Source organism: Notamacropus eugenii, chromosome 1, assembly GCF_028372415.1.
Source record: "Notamacropus eugenii isolate mMacEug1 chromosome 1, mMacEug1.pri_v2, whole genome shotgun sequence".
NCBI classification, from domain to species: domain Eukaryota; kingdom Metazoa; phylum Chordata; class Mammalia; order Diprotodontia; family Macropodidae; genus Notamacropus; species Notamacropus eugenii.
This window is the reverse complement of record NC_092872.1, coordinates 410,944,680-410,961,787: the sequence shown is the minus strand read 5'-3', so window position 1 is coordinate 410,961,787 and position 17,108 is coordinate 410,944,680. Positions and strand designations below refer to the sequence as shown.

The 17,108-nt window shown below is 37.6% G+C and overlaps 1 protein-coding gene across 1 annotated transcript; it reads left to right on the top strand.

Moving 5' to 3' along the window:
* The first annotated feature begins 2,393 nt into the window (after positions 1-2,393).
* LOC140526283 (serine protease inhibitor Kazal-type 6-like) lies at positions 2,394-16,704 on the top strand. Its single transcript, XM_072642403.1, has 4 exons — positions 2,394-2,483; positions 5,038-5,063; positions 15,265-15,380; positions 16,452-16,704. Exons 1-4 carry the CDS (start codon positions 2,426-2,428, stop codon positions 16,495-16,497), a joined length of 246 nt encoding a protein of 81 aa, XP_072498504.1. The 5' UTR covers positions 2,394-2,425; the 3' UTR covers positions 16,498-16,704.
* Positions 16,705-17,108: the final 404 nt, after the last annotated feature.

Sequence of the window (17,108 nt, the reverse complement as noted above, 5' to 3'; positions counted from 1 at the left end):
TTATTTAATAAACACCTATTAAAGTAACTTATGTCCAAGGTACACTAGTAGACTTTAGAAACACAAGCATAAAGATGAAACCTTCCCTAAACTCAAGGAACTTATATTCCATCAGAAAGCAACAAGTAGTCCTGTAAAGGATATGGATAGAGATTGGATATACCAATGTCCTTCCTGCAACTGTGGGGCCATAAGAGTGCACAACACTCCGATTGTAAATAACATCATTTAGACCACAGGCACAATCTCCAAACACTTTTCTCAGATGCCTGGTCCATTCATATCATAGACATCTGCTAGAGTGAAACCATTTCTCTTCTTAGCCCCCAAGAAAATATAAACTGAATTAAAACAAAGTCCCTTCCCTCAACTAACTTACAAGGGAGAAAAATATGCATAGATGAATATAACACTAATCAAACATGATAAGCAAATAAGAGGATTAGAAAGTACTATGGCTTCATCTAAGAAAACAATCATTCTCAACTCAGGAAAATCATAGCAGGATCAATGATAGAGGAGGCATTTGCCTTGAAAGAAGAGCAGAATTTTAATAGGTCACAAGTGTTGCTGAGTGAGATAGAATACCCCATATGAACAGAGCAGGGTAAGTTAAGATACAAAGATAGGGAAGTATGGTGGCATGTCTAGAAGACAGTGAGTACCTCACTGACTTGGACTGGAGTTGCACTATGTGAAACACAGTCGAGTATATTAAAGTGAAAGAAGTAGGTGTTGCCCAGATCATGGCCAATTCAGATTCAGGAGTCTATAATTATCCCATAAGCAATGTTTTGTTTAAACATCAGCACAGGCTAGAGAAAGGAAAGGGGCTTGAGGCTGGGGTTATAAGATTCATTTATTAATTCATTTAACAATGACATTAAGTTTAGCAAGTTGTCTGGATTATAGTGAATACTTGATAAAGGTTTATTTTTTCCTTTCCTTAATTTGTTCCTTCACTTACTTTTCGCATGATCCTGTTTATATTCACCACTAGAAAGGAAGGTGAATATTATAAGAAAGAAAGAGTCCTACCCTCAGAGGGTTTATCAACTAAGAAAGAGAACTTAGAGGATAAGGAAAGGTACTGAAATCTCTGATGAGAAAACTCTTTTACCAATGTAGGTCCGCATATTCTTTAAAATTTGTAATCTTATTGAATCACTTGGATTTCTGAGAAGTTAGGCAACTTGTCCAAGATGGCATAGTTAAGTATATATCAGAGTGGGACTTGAATTCAAGGTTCTGGACAACCCTGGGAATTATGAATAAGTTAGGCAGTGCAAGTATTATTATCTCCATAAGATATTGAGGCACAGAGTAGTGAGTAATTTGCCCAGATTTACACAGCTAGTCAATTACAGATTCTGGATTTGGCATCAGGGGCTCCAAGAAAGACAGTGAAGTGTAGTGGAAAGAATCTTACTCTATTCCCCACACTGTGATATCTTACTCTCTCCTGCACCCCATAGTGATATTGACTAATTGAAATGGCTTCAAGGCTTCCCTTTAAGGCTTCCCTTAAATATCACCTAAGAATTTAGATTTAATGAACCTTGCCTCAGTCTGCTACTTAAAAATTTAATCACCTTGGATAATTCATGAAAGTAAATTCTTTTTTTTGAGTTTCAACTTCCCATCTGTACAATGAGGACTAGATAATTTCTAAGGTCCTTTATTACTCTAAAACTTTTGTCCTATGATGCTTTGACCCCCCCCCCCACAAGGCTAGTGTTCTTTCTATTATCCTATACTCCTGTCTTCCACCATCCAATTCCACCCAAACAATGTATCTAATTAATGAATCAGAAGAGCAACTGGTCATTATGTATGTGCCTGTTGTCTTCCTAGTGACATTTAAATAACTGCAATGAAAAAAAGAATTATTTTCCCTCTCCTACCACTCCTGGGAAGATTGTGACCCTTTCAAAATTAGTCATACTCAACACTTATTTCATCAAGCCCCTTCATTCTTCTAGAGTGAATCATTAGGACCAGTTTTAATGAGTCTCAGCTGGGCAGCTCCATTGAGAAATCAGTCAGAGTATCTCCAGTGAATCACTTTTCCCAATTACTGACCTGCTTGAAGGCAGTGGAAATATCGGGAAAGGGACTGGTTGGTCAGAAAAATGGAAATTACCTGTCCCTTGAAGGCTACATCCTTTTAATGAATGAGATCTAAGGTGCAACTCTCATAATTGCTCTAATTTATCCCAGTGATGTGGATCATAAAACATTCCTTTAAGTGCATGACATGCCCCAATAAATATCTTCCCTTTTAGGGTTGGAGGTGACTTTAGAAGGCGATTTTATAAAGAAGGTGGGGATTCCCACTCCCAGTAGTATGACTATATATATGTATGCTGTGTGGAAGAGTTTTTCACCATAGTAGGTTTAGCTGGAACAGCCACCCTTGGCCACCATGAAAGCAACAGGTGCCTTTGTACTTCTTTCTCTGGCCTTTTTCTGCTTCTTCTCAGGTGAGTAGCAATGATTATTGGGTATATCATTAGTTCGTTACTATTCCACTTATTTGACAACTATACATTTGTGGCCAGATCAGGGGCTGATAATGGACACATCTTTAAAGAAATCAGCGCTTTTCAAAATGGTAGGGGGACTGGCTCTGCATTATCTTATTTTGAAGGACAGGATAGGAGGATATATAGCTAGAAAAACAATTCACATATGAAGTTCCTTAGATGATGATGTGGGGAGGTATTGATGGACCAGAACAGTGTGCCATGGCAGTCAAATTAACTAACAAAATCTTAGGAGAAACTAATAGAAGCCAGGGGGCAAGAATTAGGGAAGCTAAATTCCTATTGTTTTCCATGTTAGTACAACCTCACTTAGAAAACTGTTCAGTCGGGGGCCAACATTTTCAGGGCAGAGAAAGATTTCCTTCTTGGATGCAAGGATGACAGATTTATTGAATTAGGGAATGATATGATCACTGAAATGTTTACTTTTCAGGGAAGTCACTTTTAGGGGCCACTTTCTACACATTGTTCCTAGTTCTAAACTCTGAGGGAAAGACAAACAAGCTTACTCTCTTATCTACATGGTAATATTTCAAAAATGATGAACAAGGCAATGAATGTATACCCTGCAATCTCCCTTTCCTCAGACTCAACACTGATTTCCTCACATAGCACAGTTTTCGTTGTTTAGCATCCTGGACACTTTCCTCTGTACCTACTCCACTTTATTAATGTTTTCCTTAAGCACAGGGATGGAAGATTACCTGAGTTAGGGAATGAGCCTGTGTCTGCATATGGTCAGCCAAAATAGTGTTGGGGACCATCTTAATAATCAGCACTTGTATATCTCATCAAAATATTGCTATGTCAGTATTACTCAACAACGTCTAATAACTGTTCCAATATGGTGGCTCTTTCATGTGAACAAAGATTGTCTGATTACACAAAGCTGAATAGGCTTAATTCTTTTGGTTATTTGGTTATTCGCTCCTGCTGACCTATCTCCCTGCTCCATGGAGCAGTGGAAGGAGCATTAAGTTGAAAGTCAGTACTTCTGCATTTGAATCTCAACTCTGGCATAAATTGGATGTATGATTTTGGGTAAAGGTCTTAGGAAGGAAAATGAATGACTCAATAGTGGTGATATATGAACTCTGAGGTAACGTCTAGCTCTGTCATCCTATAGCTTATGTTCTGATATCCTTTTTGGTTTTCACATTTTGTGAAGAAAGATGACAAAAGTCATCTCTTTAGATAGAAAAACTGTTTCATTCTCCTCTTGTGTTCCTCAGAATTTCCTCTACGCCCATGACCTGAGTTGGAGCAAGTAGGGTCTTACTGTCCTAAACACTCCAGACAGTAGTATAGTTGGAGCTAAATGGAAAAAAAAAACCACTCAAATTTTATGTGACTAATTGACTTTATTCCATTTAGGTAAACAGTCATTTGAATAATTCTGTCTCCCAGTACCAAGTTCTTTGCATTTCATGATGCTTATAATTATTTAATTAATGAATGAATTTGATTTCCTAAAGTATTAGGCATCTATGGCATATTGGAGAGAATTAAGGTTATGATTTATAGTAAAAAGCCCTGGGTTCAGAAATTTTGCATTGCCGTTAGCTTGAGCAAGTCACTCAGCTTTGGGACATCAGTTCTTCTATCTCAAACCATGATCATAGAATTTCAGAACTGTCAGGGATTCCTAGTCTTCTGCAATATCCCTGAAAGCATAAGGTTATCCAGCCTTTGACTGAAGAATTCTAGTAATGGTGAACTCACTACGTTCCAATGCCATTCATTCTATTTGGGGGTAGCTTTGATAATTACTAATGTTTTTCATATATCAAAATGAAACATGCCTTTCAGCAACTCCTTATCATTGTCTATAGTTTTGTCTTCTTGGCCCAACTAGAACAAATTTAATCCTTCAGGAATTTAAAGTGATATATCTTACCTCTTTCCCCCCTGAACATGTCTCTTCCCCACATGAAAGATCCCTTTATAATTTGTACAGTATGGTTTTAAATCCCCACTAAAGTGATTGTCCTCCTTTAGAGAAATCGATTTACTATTTTAACGTGTCAAATCTCTGGAACATGATTCCCCTATCCAGTTTGAGAATTCCAGAATGTTATAGCCATAGTGGAAAGAACTTTAATATAGTTAAACTTATTTTATAGAGAAAGAACTGGAAACCCAGAGAGGGAGAGCATCTTCATCAAAGTTACACTGAAAGTCAGTGGAAAACCCAGGGCTGGAACCGAGGTTTTCTCACTTTCATGTCAGAGTGCTTTAAACTTCACCACTGCTTGTCAAATAGTTCCTGCCTATAACCTTTCTGTTCATCAGTCTCAGAATGGTTTCATCTCTATTAATCATGGAGTAAATAAATACTAGTAAAATGTCATAAATTCTACTACTCTGACATATTCATAACTCTAGTTCTCTGTCTTTGATAAGTCAAGAAATCTTGCTAGATACAAAATTTTTCCTTCATTGAAGGTTTGGGAATTTCATTGTATGGGTTTTGTGCTTTTGTTTTTTCCAGATGTCACCAGTCAAGGAGGAGGGAAGGTCAGTATATATTACTTCTCCCTTTTTCCAGTCCAAGCAGTCACTCATTATTTCTAAATCCTCTATGAAATCATGGAAACTGGTTTGGGATTGAACATAGAGAATATGATACTAAGCCCATGAGTATATGAACCTTACCAATACAATGGGCTTTCTAGACCATTGAGTCTAAATTGGGGATTTAGGAGTATGGCTGGGAAAGGGCCCAACTTATCATAGTTGTCTAGTGGACACATCCAACAAAATTCTAGGATCATACCTTTAGAACTCAGAAGGATCTTAAAAATCAGCTAGTTCAACACCCTTACTTTATAAATGAAACAGGCTCAGGGAAGCTAAGTGACTTACCCAACAGTTGCTAAGGTGTAAGTGTTAGAATAAGGATTTAAACCAAAGTCCTCTGACCCTAAATCCAGTCTTCTCTCCACTGTACCAGTGTGCATCTTGGACTTCAATCATGTAAAGTGTGACATATTGTTTTACCATGAGCAAGTCACTTAGAATCACAAGACACTAGAGTAGGAAGAGACTTTGGGTACATCTAGTCCAATTTACACCAGAATCTTTTTATGGCATCTCCAAACAAGGCCAAAAGAGATATGCATTAAGCCTCTATTTGAAGATGTCCAATGACAGAGAACTCAGTACTTCTTTTGGCAGCCCACCCTTTTTGGGGACATCTCTAATTTTTATTGAGTTTGCTCACATGCTAAATTGAAATTCACTTCCTCCTAAAATTTCCCAATATACCTGGTTTTGCTCTCTGAAACCAAGCAAAACAAATTGGGAAGGTCATAATTATCCTTCAAATATTTTTTAAGAAATTGACTTTTCCCTAAGTCTTCTTTTCTTTAGGCTAATCATTTTCAGCTCCTGCAACAAGGTCTATGAGGATGTTTTCTGATCCAGTCACTTTCTTGGCTGCCTTATTCTGTAAATGTTGAAGCTTATCAATATCCTTCTGCAATTGTCACTCTTGGAACCAGACATAGTTCTCATATACTAAGTGACCTGACTAGGGCAGAGGAAAGCAGAACTATCTATTATATCTCTTGTTCTCAAAACTATACTCTACCATTCTGGGCCTCAGTTCCTTCCTCTTAAGGTACCTCTGAAGTCTCTTCAAGAGATCTTATGTTTTCTGATTTTGCAAATGTTTTATAGATATATTAATAATAATAATAATAATAAAACTGTCATTTATACCACACTTTGAGGTTTGAAGAACACTTTATGAATATAATTTGTATATATAAATTATAGATATAACATATAGCTAAAATTACATATAACATCTAGATATAATATCTAATATATATTATATAGAAACATTGTGTCCTATAGCTAGATATAATTTCATTTTATCATCACAATAAACCTAGGATGTTGGAGCTATTATTATCTCCATTTTATAAATGAGGAAACTGAGGCAAAGATTAAGCCACTTGCCTATAGGTACACAGCTGGTGAGCAGCTGAAGCTGGATTTGAACAGAGGTGTTCCTGACTCTAGGTGCAATGTTCTTACTCATTGGCCACCTAGCTGCCTCTGTTGAGTTCTAGACACAGGTCTATGCAGTGACAGTAACTCACAGCATGGGTACCAGAAATCTGCCTTGGTTTCCCTTGTGCTACTGGGGAACATATGTTGTGGCAGAATACAACTGACAGGGGAGAATATTGTAATATCAAAAGCCCTCACTGGAGAATCTAGGTCTGGTTGCAGCTCTATTAATCACCAACTTACTATATAATTTTGGACAAGTGACTTCTCTTTGGGCCTCAAGTCTCTTTCCCTTTAAAGTTATTGTGTTGGGACTCAGTGCCAAGGCTTTATTCCAGGTTTAAGAGTCTGTGATTCTAAGTTGAATGATGGACTGGAGTGTATCCTGTTAGAACAAGCTTCATGCTACCTATACCCACAAGGCAGAGGACAAAACCTCCCTTTCAGAATACATCAAAGCCATCTTTGTACCCTCAAGGTCAACTCCTTAGTAGTCTGTTCTCCCTGATACATGTTGGAGGGAGTTTGAAACCATTCACTTTAACCTGCATGTTCTTGATGACTCAGGCAACAGCAAAAAAAAATACCCAACCCCTCTCCCCCTCCAGTTTCTACCCCATTCCTACGTTTGCTTTGGGTGTCATGGAAAAAGCACTGGGTGTGTAGTCAGAAGAAACCTAGTTTCCAATCCCGACTCAACTCTTTAGGATCTCAAGTTAAAAGGGACCTTAGCTATCATTTAGTAAGAGTTTTTCCTTTTACTAACAATCTCAAGAGGCAAAGTGATATAAGATCATAGAAATAATAAAATCTTATAACTAGAGAGAACCTTACTGGTCAGTTGGTTCAACTTTAACTTGGAGTATTGATTTCCCTTGAAAAAATGGCTATGTTGTGATTTAGAGATAGAGTTAGGGCTAAAGGCCAGGTTCAGCTGATTCCCAGTAGAATGTGCTTTCCTTCTGTTTCTCTGTCTGTCTCTATCTCTATCTTGTCTCTGTCTCTCTCCTTTCCTCTCTCTACTCTGCACCATTCCTCTTTCTGTCTCTCTGTGTCTGCTTCTGATTTTGTATCTGTCTCTCAGATATACATATGTGTATGCATGTATATATATATATATCTCAGATATATGTGTATGTTTATGTGTGTGCATACATGTATACATATATGCATGTATATATGTGTGTATATGTAATATACATATGTGTATATATGTGTGTGTGTGTATATATATATATATATATATATATATATATATATATATGGAGAGAGAGAGAGAGATTCTTTCAAGGGCACATAGTTAATAACAAGAACTGAACGTTGAATCCAGATCCACCAGGATTAAATCCAATGCCTTTAACACATTTTTGAAGATCTGTTCAGACAATAAAGATAAGGAATTTGCCCACTGGTCACTACTCTTTATTTACCAAGCCATCCTGCCTCCCCACACACATTTATTTTTCTGTAGGTTGATGGAGTAAATGGGTCCTGGAATTGTATATCAACACCAAGGCTGGAGTGTAGGCTTCCCTGACTCTTCCAGCCTCCAGGTCTCTGTGGTCATTCATATACCCTCTTCCCCATCTGAGAAGCGATTGTGTGGATCAGGTGGAGGGTGGGAGCAGGATGCAGTATCAACATCTACAAGTTAATGATGACCGGGGCCTCATACTTCTCTTCAACATTGACCCTTAGCTTCAACCCTGATAAATAGCCCTCTCCATCTAAACCTTGTTTTTTACTTTAAGCATTCCTAATTTAGCACCAGTCCCTATTCTTCTTCTGTAATTTAATAAAGTCTAGTATCCAGAATCATCCTCCATCTAACAATGGCCCCTATGCACTTTCTTATCAAACTCTAGTTCCCATATCTTCTTATCCAGCCCTTATTCTCAACATTCTCACCTAATTTTGGTCCCAAATCCCAGCATTTCTTCCATTTCATTCTTGGTCTCCAGAACCCCTTTATTCAAGCCCTGGTCCCTAACTCTCCATTCGCAATCCCAGTCCATAATACTTCCCATGTATCACTGGTTCCCAATCCTCTCTTATTCAGTTCTGACCCAATTATCATCATTCTAGCTTTGTCTCCAGGTTCCCTCTGTCTAACCTTGGTTCCCAATATACACTATCCAAACTTGCTCTTTCTCTTACCCAATCCTAGCCTGGTGCCCAGGCAGCTAGGTGGCACAGTGGATAGGGCATTGGACCTGAAATCAGAAAAACTCATCTTCCTGAGTTCAAATCCAGCCTCAAACAATTACTAGCTATGTGACCCTGGTCAATTTACTGAACTCTGCCTCAGTTTCTTCATCTGTAAAATGAGCTGGAGAAGGAAATGGCAAACCATACCATTATTTTTGCCAAGAAAACCCTAAATGGACTCACAAAAAGTCAGGCATGACTGAAACAATTAACATCCTGCTTCCCACATCTCTCATCCAGTTTTGATATCTGATCAAACTACTCCTGAGAGTTCTTTTGTAAAAAGTATTCCTAGTAATACGTTTGAAAAATGTGATAGTAACATTTTCCCCATTTGTTTTATGATATATTGAGTTTATAAAAAAACTTTTTTGGATTTCTCAGGAGTCTCCAATAAATACTGACAGATATCTAGTTTTAATCCTAAGTCTTTTGACCTAGAAGTTAGAAAACCTTGCATTATTCCAGTTCTGTCTTGCTAATAATTGTGACCAAGGCAAATAACATACTCTCCAAGTCACATATTCTCTTTTGTAAAAAGGGCGTTGGACTGCATGGTCTCCAAGGTCTCTTCTAACTCTATGACATAGTTGACACAATTTCATCTTGGTGTTACAAAACCTGGGTTTGATTTTTAGCCCTGACATAAGCTGTGTGATCCTGAGTAAGTCTCTGAGCATTACCTTGCTTGTCATACAACCCAGCTATTTTAATGAAATTGTTTAAAGCCATAGAAAGATGTGTCACTTTTGCCAAGAATAGTACCAAGAATAGTAATGGCAACTATCACATCAGCTTCCAGGCCAAGTTATTGGCACAGATGGGTTGTGTTCATAGTCTCCATGCTACTCTATGACTATGCCCCCAAAATCTCTATACACAAGTCAATAAAAATTAATTATTAAGTGCTTACTATGTGCCAAGTGAGTAGAGGACTGTTTGCTGTGTCAAGAGGCTTATAATAAGCTTCAGGCTGACATAATTTTTCTAACACCAGGGCCAATTTTCAGTAATAAATTCTACAAAACTTAGACTTAGGTTCCTCAAAATGTATTAGGAAAAATTCTGAAATTAATGTCTCAAATGCTGAGTTCTTCACCATCTATATGACCTCATTCAAGTCATTTTACCATTGTGCCTCAGTTTCCTTCCTTGTAAGTGGAAAAGGGGAATTGTGATTAGGTTATATCTATAAAGTTCTTTTTCTTTTTTTAATAGCTCTCTCATATGTAGTAAAAGCTTCTTACAAGGAGATGTATATTCAAATAGTACAGTAAAATAATTTAGTTAAATTTATGAAGAGCAATGAGATACGGTGAAAAGAACTTTGATTCTGAGTTAGGAAACTTGGTTTTCAGTCTGGGTTCTGAACGATACTCAGGTATCCCAAGGTCAAAGTATGACCTTGGGAGAATCATTTGTTTTCTCTAAGCCTCAATGATATCTGTAAAGTGGGTATAATGATAACACAATTTACCCTTTACAAAATTGTCCTTAAGAAAACATTACAACATAGGACTACAGCTGAAAGAGACTTTACTGGTCATTTAGTCCTACTCCCTCATCTCATCCATAAGGAAAGTGAGGCCCAGAGATATATGACTTGCCCAAAGTTTACAAAGAATGTGACAAAGGTAAGACTTCTCACTCCAAATTCAGAGTGCATTCCACTGCACCTCTTAATCTTAAAGTGTTATAGCAACAAGAATTGTTTTTGTCAATGTGTGTGACATGACTATGTGTGTATATGGTTCATCTTGTTTCTGTATTCTAAGTTCCTTGAAGTTACATTTATTCTTCTTGGTATCTAGGAGGTAAGGGGTTTAATAACTGTCATTTTTAGATGAGAATACCTGGATTTCAATACTAGCTCCATTTCCTACATACTACATAATGGAAGCCAAATTACTCCCATTATTGGTATCTCAGTTTCTTCCACTATAAAATGAATGGATTGAACTGGAAGGTTCCTTATAGTTCTAAATCAATGATATCCAAGATCTATATCTTACCTAATGGGCATACTACCCCATCCCCAACATTAGCGTGAAGTAGTGGAAAGAGGTATTTGGAGTCATTGGATCTGGATCTTCTACTTTACCATCTAAGTGTCTGGTGTTCCTTGCAGCAACCCTGTTCTAGGAGGCAGGGAAGACAAAGTGATCAAAGAATAGATTCAGAAAAGAAGAAGAAATCCAGCCTAAATCTACTTGGGAGAACAAAGTGATAGTTTTATATATTTCAAGACATTGATGTGTATATAGATTATTTAAGTGCTGATGACAGTTCTTTCTAATCCATTCATTAAAATATCTTCTGAGTACACTTTCATACTCTAAGGACTTGAAAACAGTTCAGGTGCATCTATTTAAAGTTATTCAGACTTTCCATGTAATTTTCTTTCTTTCCCCAAAGTTTAGAATCAAGTATTAGGGATTTTAAGATTATAGGATTGAAAACTGGAGGAGCCCTAAGCAATTATCTAGTCCAAACCCTCTCATTTGACAAAGGAGGAAATTGGGGTCCAAGAAGTACAGTGACTTGTTACACAGGAAGTATGATGTAGGAAAAATAGCAGTGAGCCAAGACTTGGAGGAAAGACTTGGGCATTATTTAATTAAATTGAAAAAATATTTATTAAGCACCTGGTATACATAGGGTATTTTGCTCAGCAGTGGAGATACAAAGACCCTTTCTCTCTCTCTCTCTCTCTCTCTCTCTCTGATTATTTGACTCTGACTCTTTGCCCCTCTGTTTCTACCTGTCTCTCTCTTTCTCTCTATCTTTACCCCTCTGTCTCTGTCTCTCTGTCTGTCTCTTTCAGTTTTCTTATCTAAATAATGAAAGGATTGGATCAGATAGTGGCATCAGACTCATAGAAATGTATCACTGTGGGCTGTCCTGTCTGTAGAGGTCTCAGACAATCTCATTGACTTTGGCCAGGGGGGAGGATGGGAAGAAAGTGACTGTTGCTAGCTTTAGGAAATTACGACAGCAGGACCACATCCCCCCCTTCCCCAACCAGTTTTCCTCCATTTTGAGCTTCAGTTTCCTCCTCTACAGAATGAGATAGGTATGTGCCATCCTTTATGCCCTAGGGTTTGTTGTAAGGAAAGTATTTTGCAAACTGTAGCATGCTAATACAATGTGAACTATTTTGATATGCTTACAGAGGACCAGCAGGGCGTCTGTTTTTTCCTGTGAAGTTCAATGACAAGAAAACTTCAAATGGAACACCCTGCAAAAGGGAGCTCAGATTCTGAGTTTAAAAAAATTTTCACAACTTATAAAGATCTTGTAAAGTACAAGACTTTGACACTATCTTCATTGATAATGGAGAAAAAAAGTACTTTGTTAGTAGACAAAGGACATGGATTCAAATCTTTACCACTAGAACAATAGTAAAGATACTTTCCATTTCAAGATTTGAAGTTCCTGTTCTGTAAAATAGGAAGTCTGAGTTAGGTGACCTCTCAGATTCCCCCAGGCTCTGGCACTCTGAATTCGATGCTCTCCTTTAGGTCTAACATTCTATTTTGTCCTCTAAGTCCCACAAAGCCATGATTAATGATTTCCTGCTGGGGACAGTTTTGGTGCCAACAGACCAGGCATCCCAAACCACGCTGAGGGTGACAATTTTATATTTCCCATCACAGAGGCTCAGAGAGGAGGATCTTTTCTCAATTCCAATCACCAGGGAAATTGATGGATGACAAAGTCAAATCTCTTGTGTGACTCCCAAACCCCAGTCCCATTTCCTACCTTTGCTTTTCTCAATAGCCCAAATTCCTCATCCTGTGTCCTTCTCCAGGGAACTGTGGGAGAATTCTAGGTGTCTCACAAAGGTCCTAGACTGTAGGCTATGTGAGAAGAGATTGAATTAAGACAAGGCCACTAGTGCCTCTTCCTTGTCTCCTTTGCCGAAGGACAAAAAAGGCTGGATCCCAAGGTTATCGGGCCGAGTGTTTGGGAAAGGTGTCTTAAGGACTCGTCTCTCTCACGTAAGGGACTTTTAATTTTCTTTCTTTTTTATTGTTAATTATATCCATTTGGTCAAGCTGACCTTTTCAATGAGTTCTGAGCCCAGTTTTAATGGCTGTCCTGAACAAAATATCCCTTGGTAGGTGTAGGATAAAATAATAAGACCCACATAAACTGTACTTGTTCGACTATATGATGCACTATTTAATTAGGAATTGAACCCACCTCCTTGAAGGACCTGATTTTCACCAGCGCAATAGGCTACCCCTATTGTATGTTTAGGGATGTGTGTGTGTCTGTGTGTATGCATGCGTGTGTGTGTGTGTGTGTGTGTGTGTGTGTGTGTGTGTGTGTGTGTAAAGGAGGTACAGGTTGGTGCCACAAGTTGCTCCATTATCTCTGAGGGGACCGAAAAGAACTGAAATGGACAGTTTGCATGCTGTGTTACTGAAAAGGGCTCTTAATTTAGAGCAAGAATCTCAGCTTTTCTATATAATCTGTGAGATTTGGGACAAATCACTACCTCTCTCAGGTCTTCTTTTCCCTTCTATAAAATGAGAGGGAAAAGTGTAGTAGAAAGACCAGTGGTATTAGAATCTGAATTTCATGCCTCATCTCTACCACTACCATGTGACTTTTGGCAAACTTATTTAAATTTCCTAAGTCTTAGCTTCTTCTTCACATTTTATGGAAGTAATAAAACTTGCACCACCTACATCAAAGGATGGTTGTGAAGAAAGTATTTTGTGATACTATATAAATGTGAGATTATAATTAACAATAATAATAAATCCCATAAATATTTCGCTTTTTACGGGGCTGTGCAAAGTTATGTATCACTAAAGAAGTTAGGATGGGTAAATATTAAGTTTTCCAAGAAGAAAAAAGTACATTAAATTGGAGTGGTTGTGTTAATTGTTCTCCTATTTCAGCTCACTTCATTATTATTTAGTTTTTTGAGACATTTCTCTTTCTTTTGGTGCAATAATATTCAATTACATCATAGACTATAGTTTGTTTATTCCCCAATAAGTAGACACCCTCTTTTATGAAAAGAAATTATTATAAAAATAGTTGTTATAAAATTTTTGTACTCATAGATGCTTTATTCTACTTTTTAAAAATTTATTTTATTTTAATTTATGTGACTAAGGATTGGTATAATGTAGTATAAAATGATTACATGTGAAATTAAAAATCTATTATTTATAACTTGCTATTCATTTACAAATAAATAATAAATTACAAATAAATAATAAATTTATATGTAATAACTTTCTTTTTCTTTCTCTGTTTTCTCCCTTTTTTCTTCCCTCTCCTGTGCTAGAGATGACTACTATTGGGCATAGTTATAAACACATACACATGTAAGATTATTCTTTGCATACTTCTATTTATCAGTTCTTTCTCTCGATGCATATTTCACCTTACTTCATATGTCTGCTAGTAGTGACGTAGTTTGGTCAAAGGGCATGGATAGTTTCGTGACACTTTTGAACAATTCCAAATTGCTTTAATTTGAGATTTTACAGAGATGGAACATTTATTAAGCACTGACTATATGCCAAGCACTGATATATGCTCTGAGTTTACAAATATTAGCAAGCAAGGTGTGCCTTTCCCTCAAGGAGTTTCCATGGTATCAGGGGACAAAAAAGAAGAAGGAAAGCTGGAAAGGTGAGAGTGAGGACTTAAACATATGTTTGCAGGCTAAGGAGATACATGGTCAAGCAGTGATATGGTGGCCTGGTTCCAGGAAACATAAAGTAAACACTCATTTCAGAGCCCAGTGTCCCAGGGGTTAGACTGTACAATTTCAGTGGGAGAGAGATAGAATTATAGCGAGAGTGTAGACAGCAAGGTGGAGAGATGGCTTTATCTTCCTATAATAACGAGAACATTGGGCTGGACATCAGGACATCTGGGTTCTGCTTCCTATTTTACCTTTATCTTTCTCTGTGACGTTGGGGAAATCACTGTTCCCTCTGGGCCTTAGTTTCTTTATATGCAAAATTAAAGGTTACATTATGTGTTCCATAATGTTCTTTCCAATAGTAGTCAATGAATCTAAGTACCTAAATATAATGATTGTTTCTGAATCCATGAACTATCATATAGTATTATCTTAAGGGACTTACCAAGGAATATCGTATTGGATATAAGCTTGCTATATGCCAGCTTCTCAGAAAACAATCTAGGACCATTCAGTACAGGGGAAAGATTACCTCCTTCCCCCTTCCCACCCCACCACATTTCTTTATGACAGTAATGTTCCAAATTTGATTCTTATCATGATCACCCAGAATTGTTGATAGATTAAATTATAGTCATCTTCTATTTACAAAGACAGAAGCACAGGTAATGCACTTCAAAAATATCTCTCTCCTAAATGGCTTAAGCAGAAAACTGGTAAATACAACTGATTTTAGCTTCATGGAAAATATACTGACTCTGTCAATGTGGTTATTTCTGGGATTCTGTAAGACATTCTTCTATTGTACTATGCTAGGTGGACTGCAGTGAATTTCGAGACCCCAAGGTATACTGTACCCGAGAATCTAATCCTCACTGTGGCTCTGATGGCCAGACTTACGGCAACAAGTGTTCCTTCTGTAAAGCAGTGGTGTAAGTAATTGATCTCTATTTCCCCATGTGTAAAATGGGAAGTTGGACTAGATAGCTCTAAGGTTCCTTCAAGTCTCACATTCTGTGTTCTGTGTTCTAAGGTCCCTCCCAGTTCCCATATTTCATGTTCCATGTTCTAGGATCCCATCCAGGAAGAAAATCCCAAGCTTTCCATAAAACTTGTTCAAAGACTTCTAGAGAGTCAGTCTTATTATAATTCTGCCCACTAGAGGGAGAGTACACATTTATATCTGCCAAAATACTAAGACCACAGAATGTCATGCTATTGAAAAATGTTAGAGCTAGAAAGAATCTCCAAAGATGATCTGCTTCTATGTTCTCAGTTTATAGATTAAGAAAGTGAGACCATGGGGAGGATAAGGGAATGAACCAAGATCACAGAGTTAACAAGTGGCAAAGTCTAGAATTCACACCAGGTGTCCTTAATTCAAATAAATTTTTCCTTCTAAAATGTCATATTTCCTACTGATGACAATGAATTATTTGGCTAGTTCAAACTGAAGTATTCATTTCAGGGAAATATTTGTAATTAAAAATATTGAGACAATCAAAGTAATGGTTTCATTGGACTTAATTGTGCAGATGTTTGTCTTGTCCCATAGTATGGGACATAAGCTCAGCCAACGAGAGCTTTAAGCTTTGGTATTGCTAGATGGTCCAGCCACATAGACTAATGGTTATTTCAACAGCATGCTACCCCATTTTTGCTGTCAGGGGGTAAATGCTTACGGCCTTATGAGAAAGAGAGAGAGAGAGAGAGAGAGAGAGAGAGAGAGGAGAGAGAGAGAGAGAGAGAGAGAGAGAGAGAGAGAGAGAGAGAGAGAGAGAGAGAGAGAGAGAGAGAAAGGTCCTGGATTAGGACTTAGGAGATCTAGGCTCTTTTAGGTCTGACTTTGACTTTGACTTTGACTTGTGTGATCTTGGACCAACTCACTTCTTGGGACCACTATATACCATATATTAAAGAAGACTTTCAGCTAGATGAACTCTGAAATCACTTCCATCTCTATGCTTCTAAAACTGTCATATTTGTATGTGTTTCTTTCACAGGGAAAGTGGTGGAAAGGTAACATTAAAGCATCAGGGAAAATGCTGAAGCTTGACTAATTTTGTGTGCAGTCCACCCTCCAGTCTCTACTTCTCCGTTGTCCTGATACCTTTCCTTATTCCTCTTCTGCCTCATTTTTCTGTGAGGGATCACACTACAGATACACATGTTTTACTGACCTCAGAACTGGGGAAGGGGTTCAACCTAAACCAATTTACATCTATTCCCTCTGATATATTCTATATGAATAAAGTAAATTCCACATTAGCCTGAGTCTTGTTTTAATTTTAACTGATGATAATGCATGGAAGGATATGTAATATCACAGGAAGAGTCTCGAGATGGCAACAGATGACCTGAATTCACATCCTAACTCTGCCGCTAACCAGCTATAGGATCTGGTGCAGGTTGGTTTCTCTTTCTGAACCTCATTTTCTCTATGTGTCAAGCATTATTATTAAAGAGGTGATTTGTGAAGGAAGGAAAGTAATCATCACTCCTTTACAATAAGAGTACATCAATAGTAAGTCTTGCTAGGCCAAGCTAATTTCTTTTCATAACAGAATTATAGCATTATAGATGAGGGAATGTCATAGCTGAAACATTTCTGAGTTTCACCAGGATCTTTGACAAAGTCTCTCATGATTCCATTGTTGGAA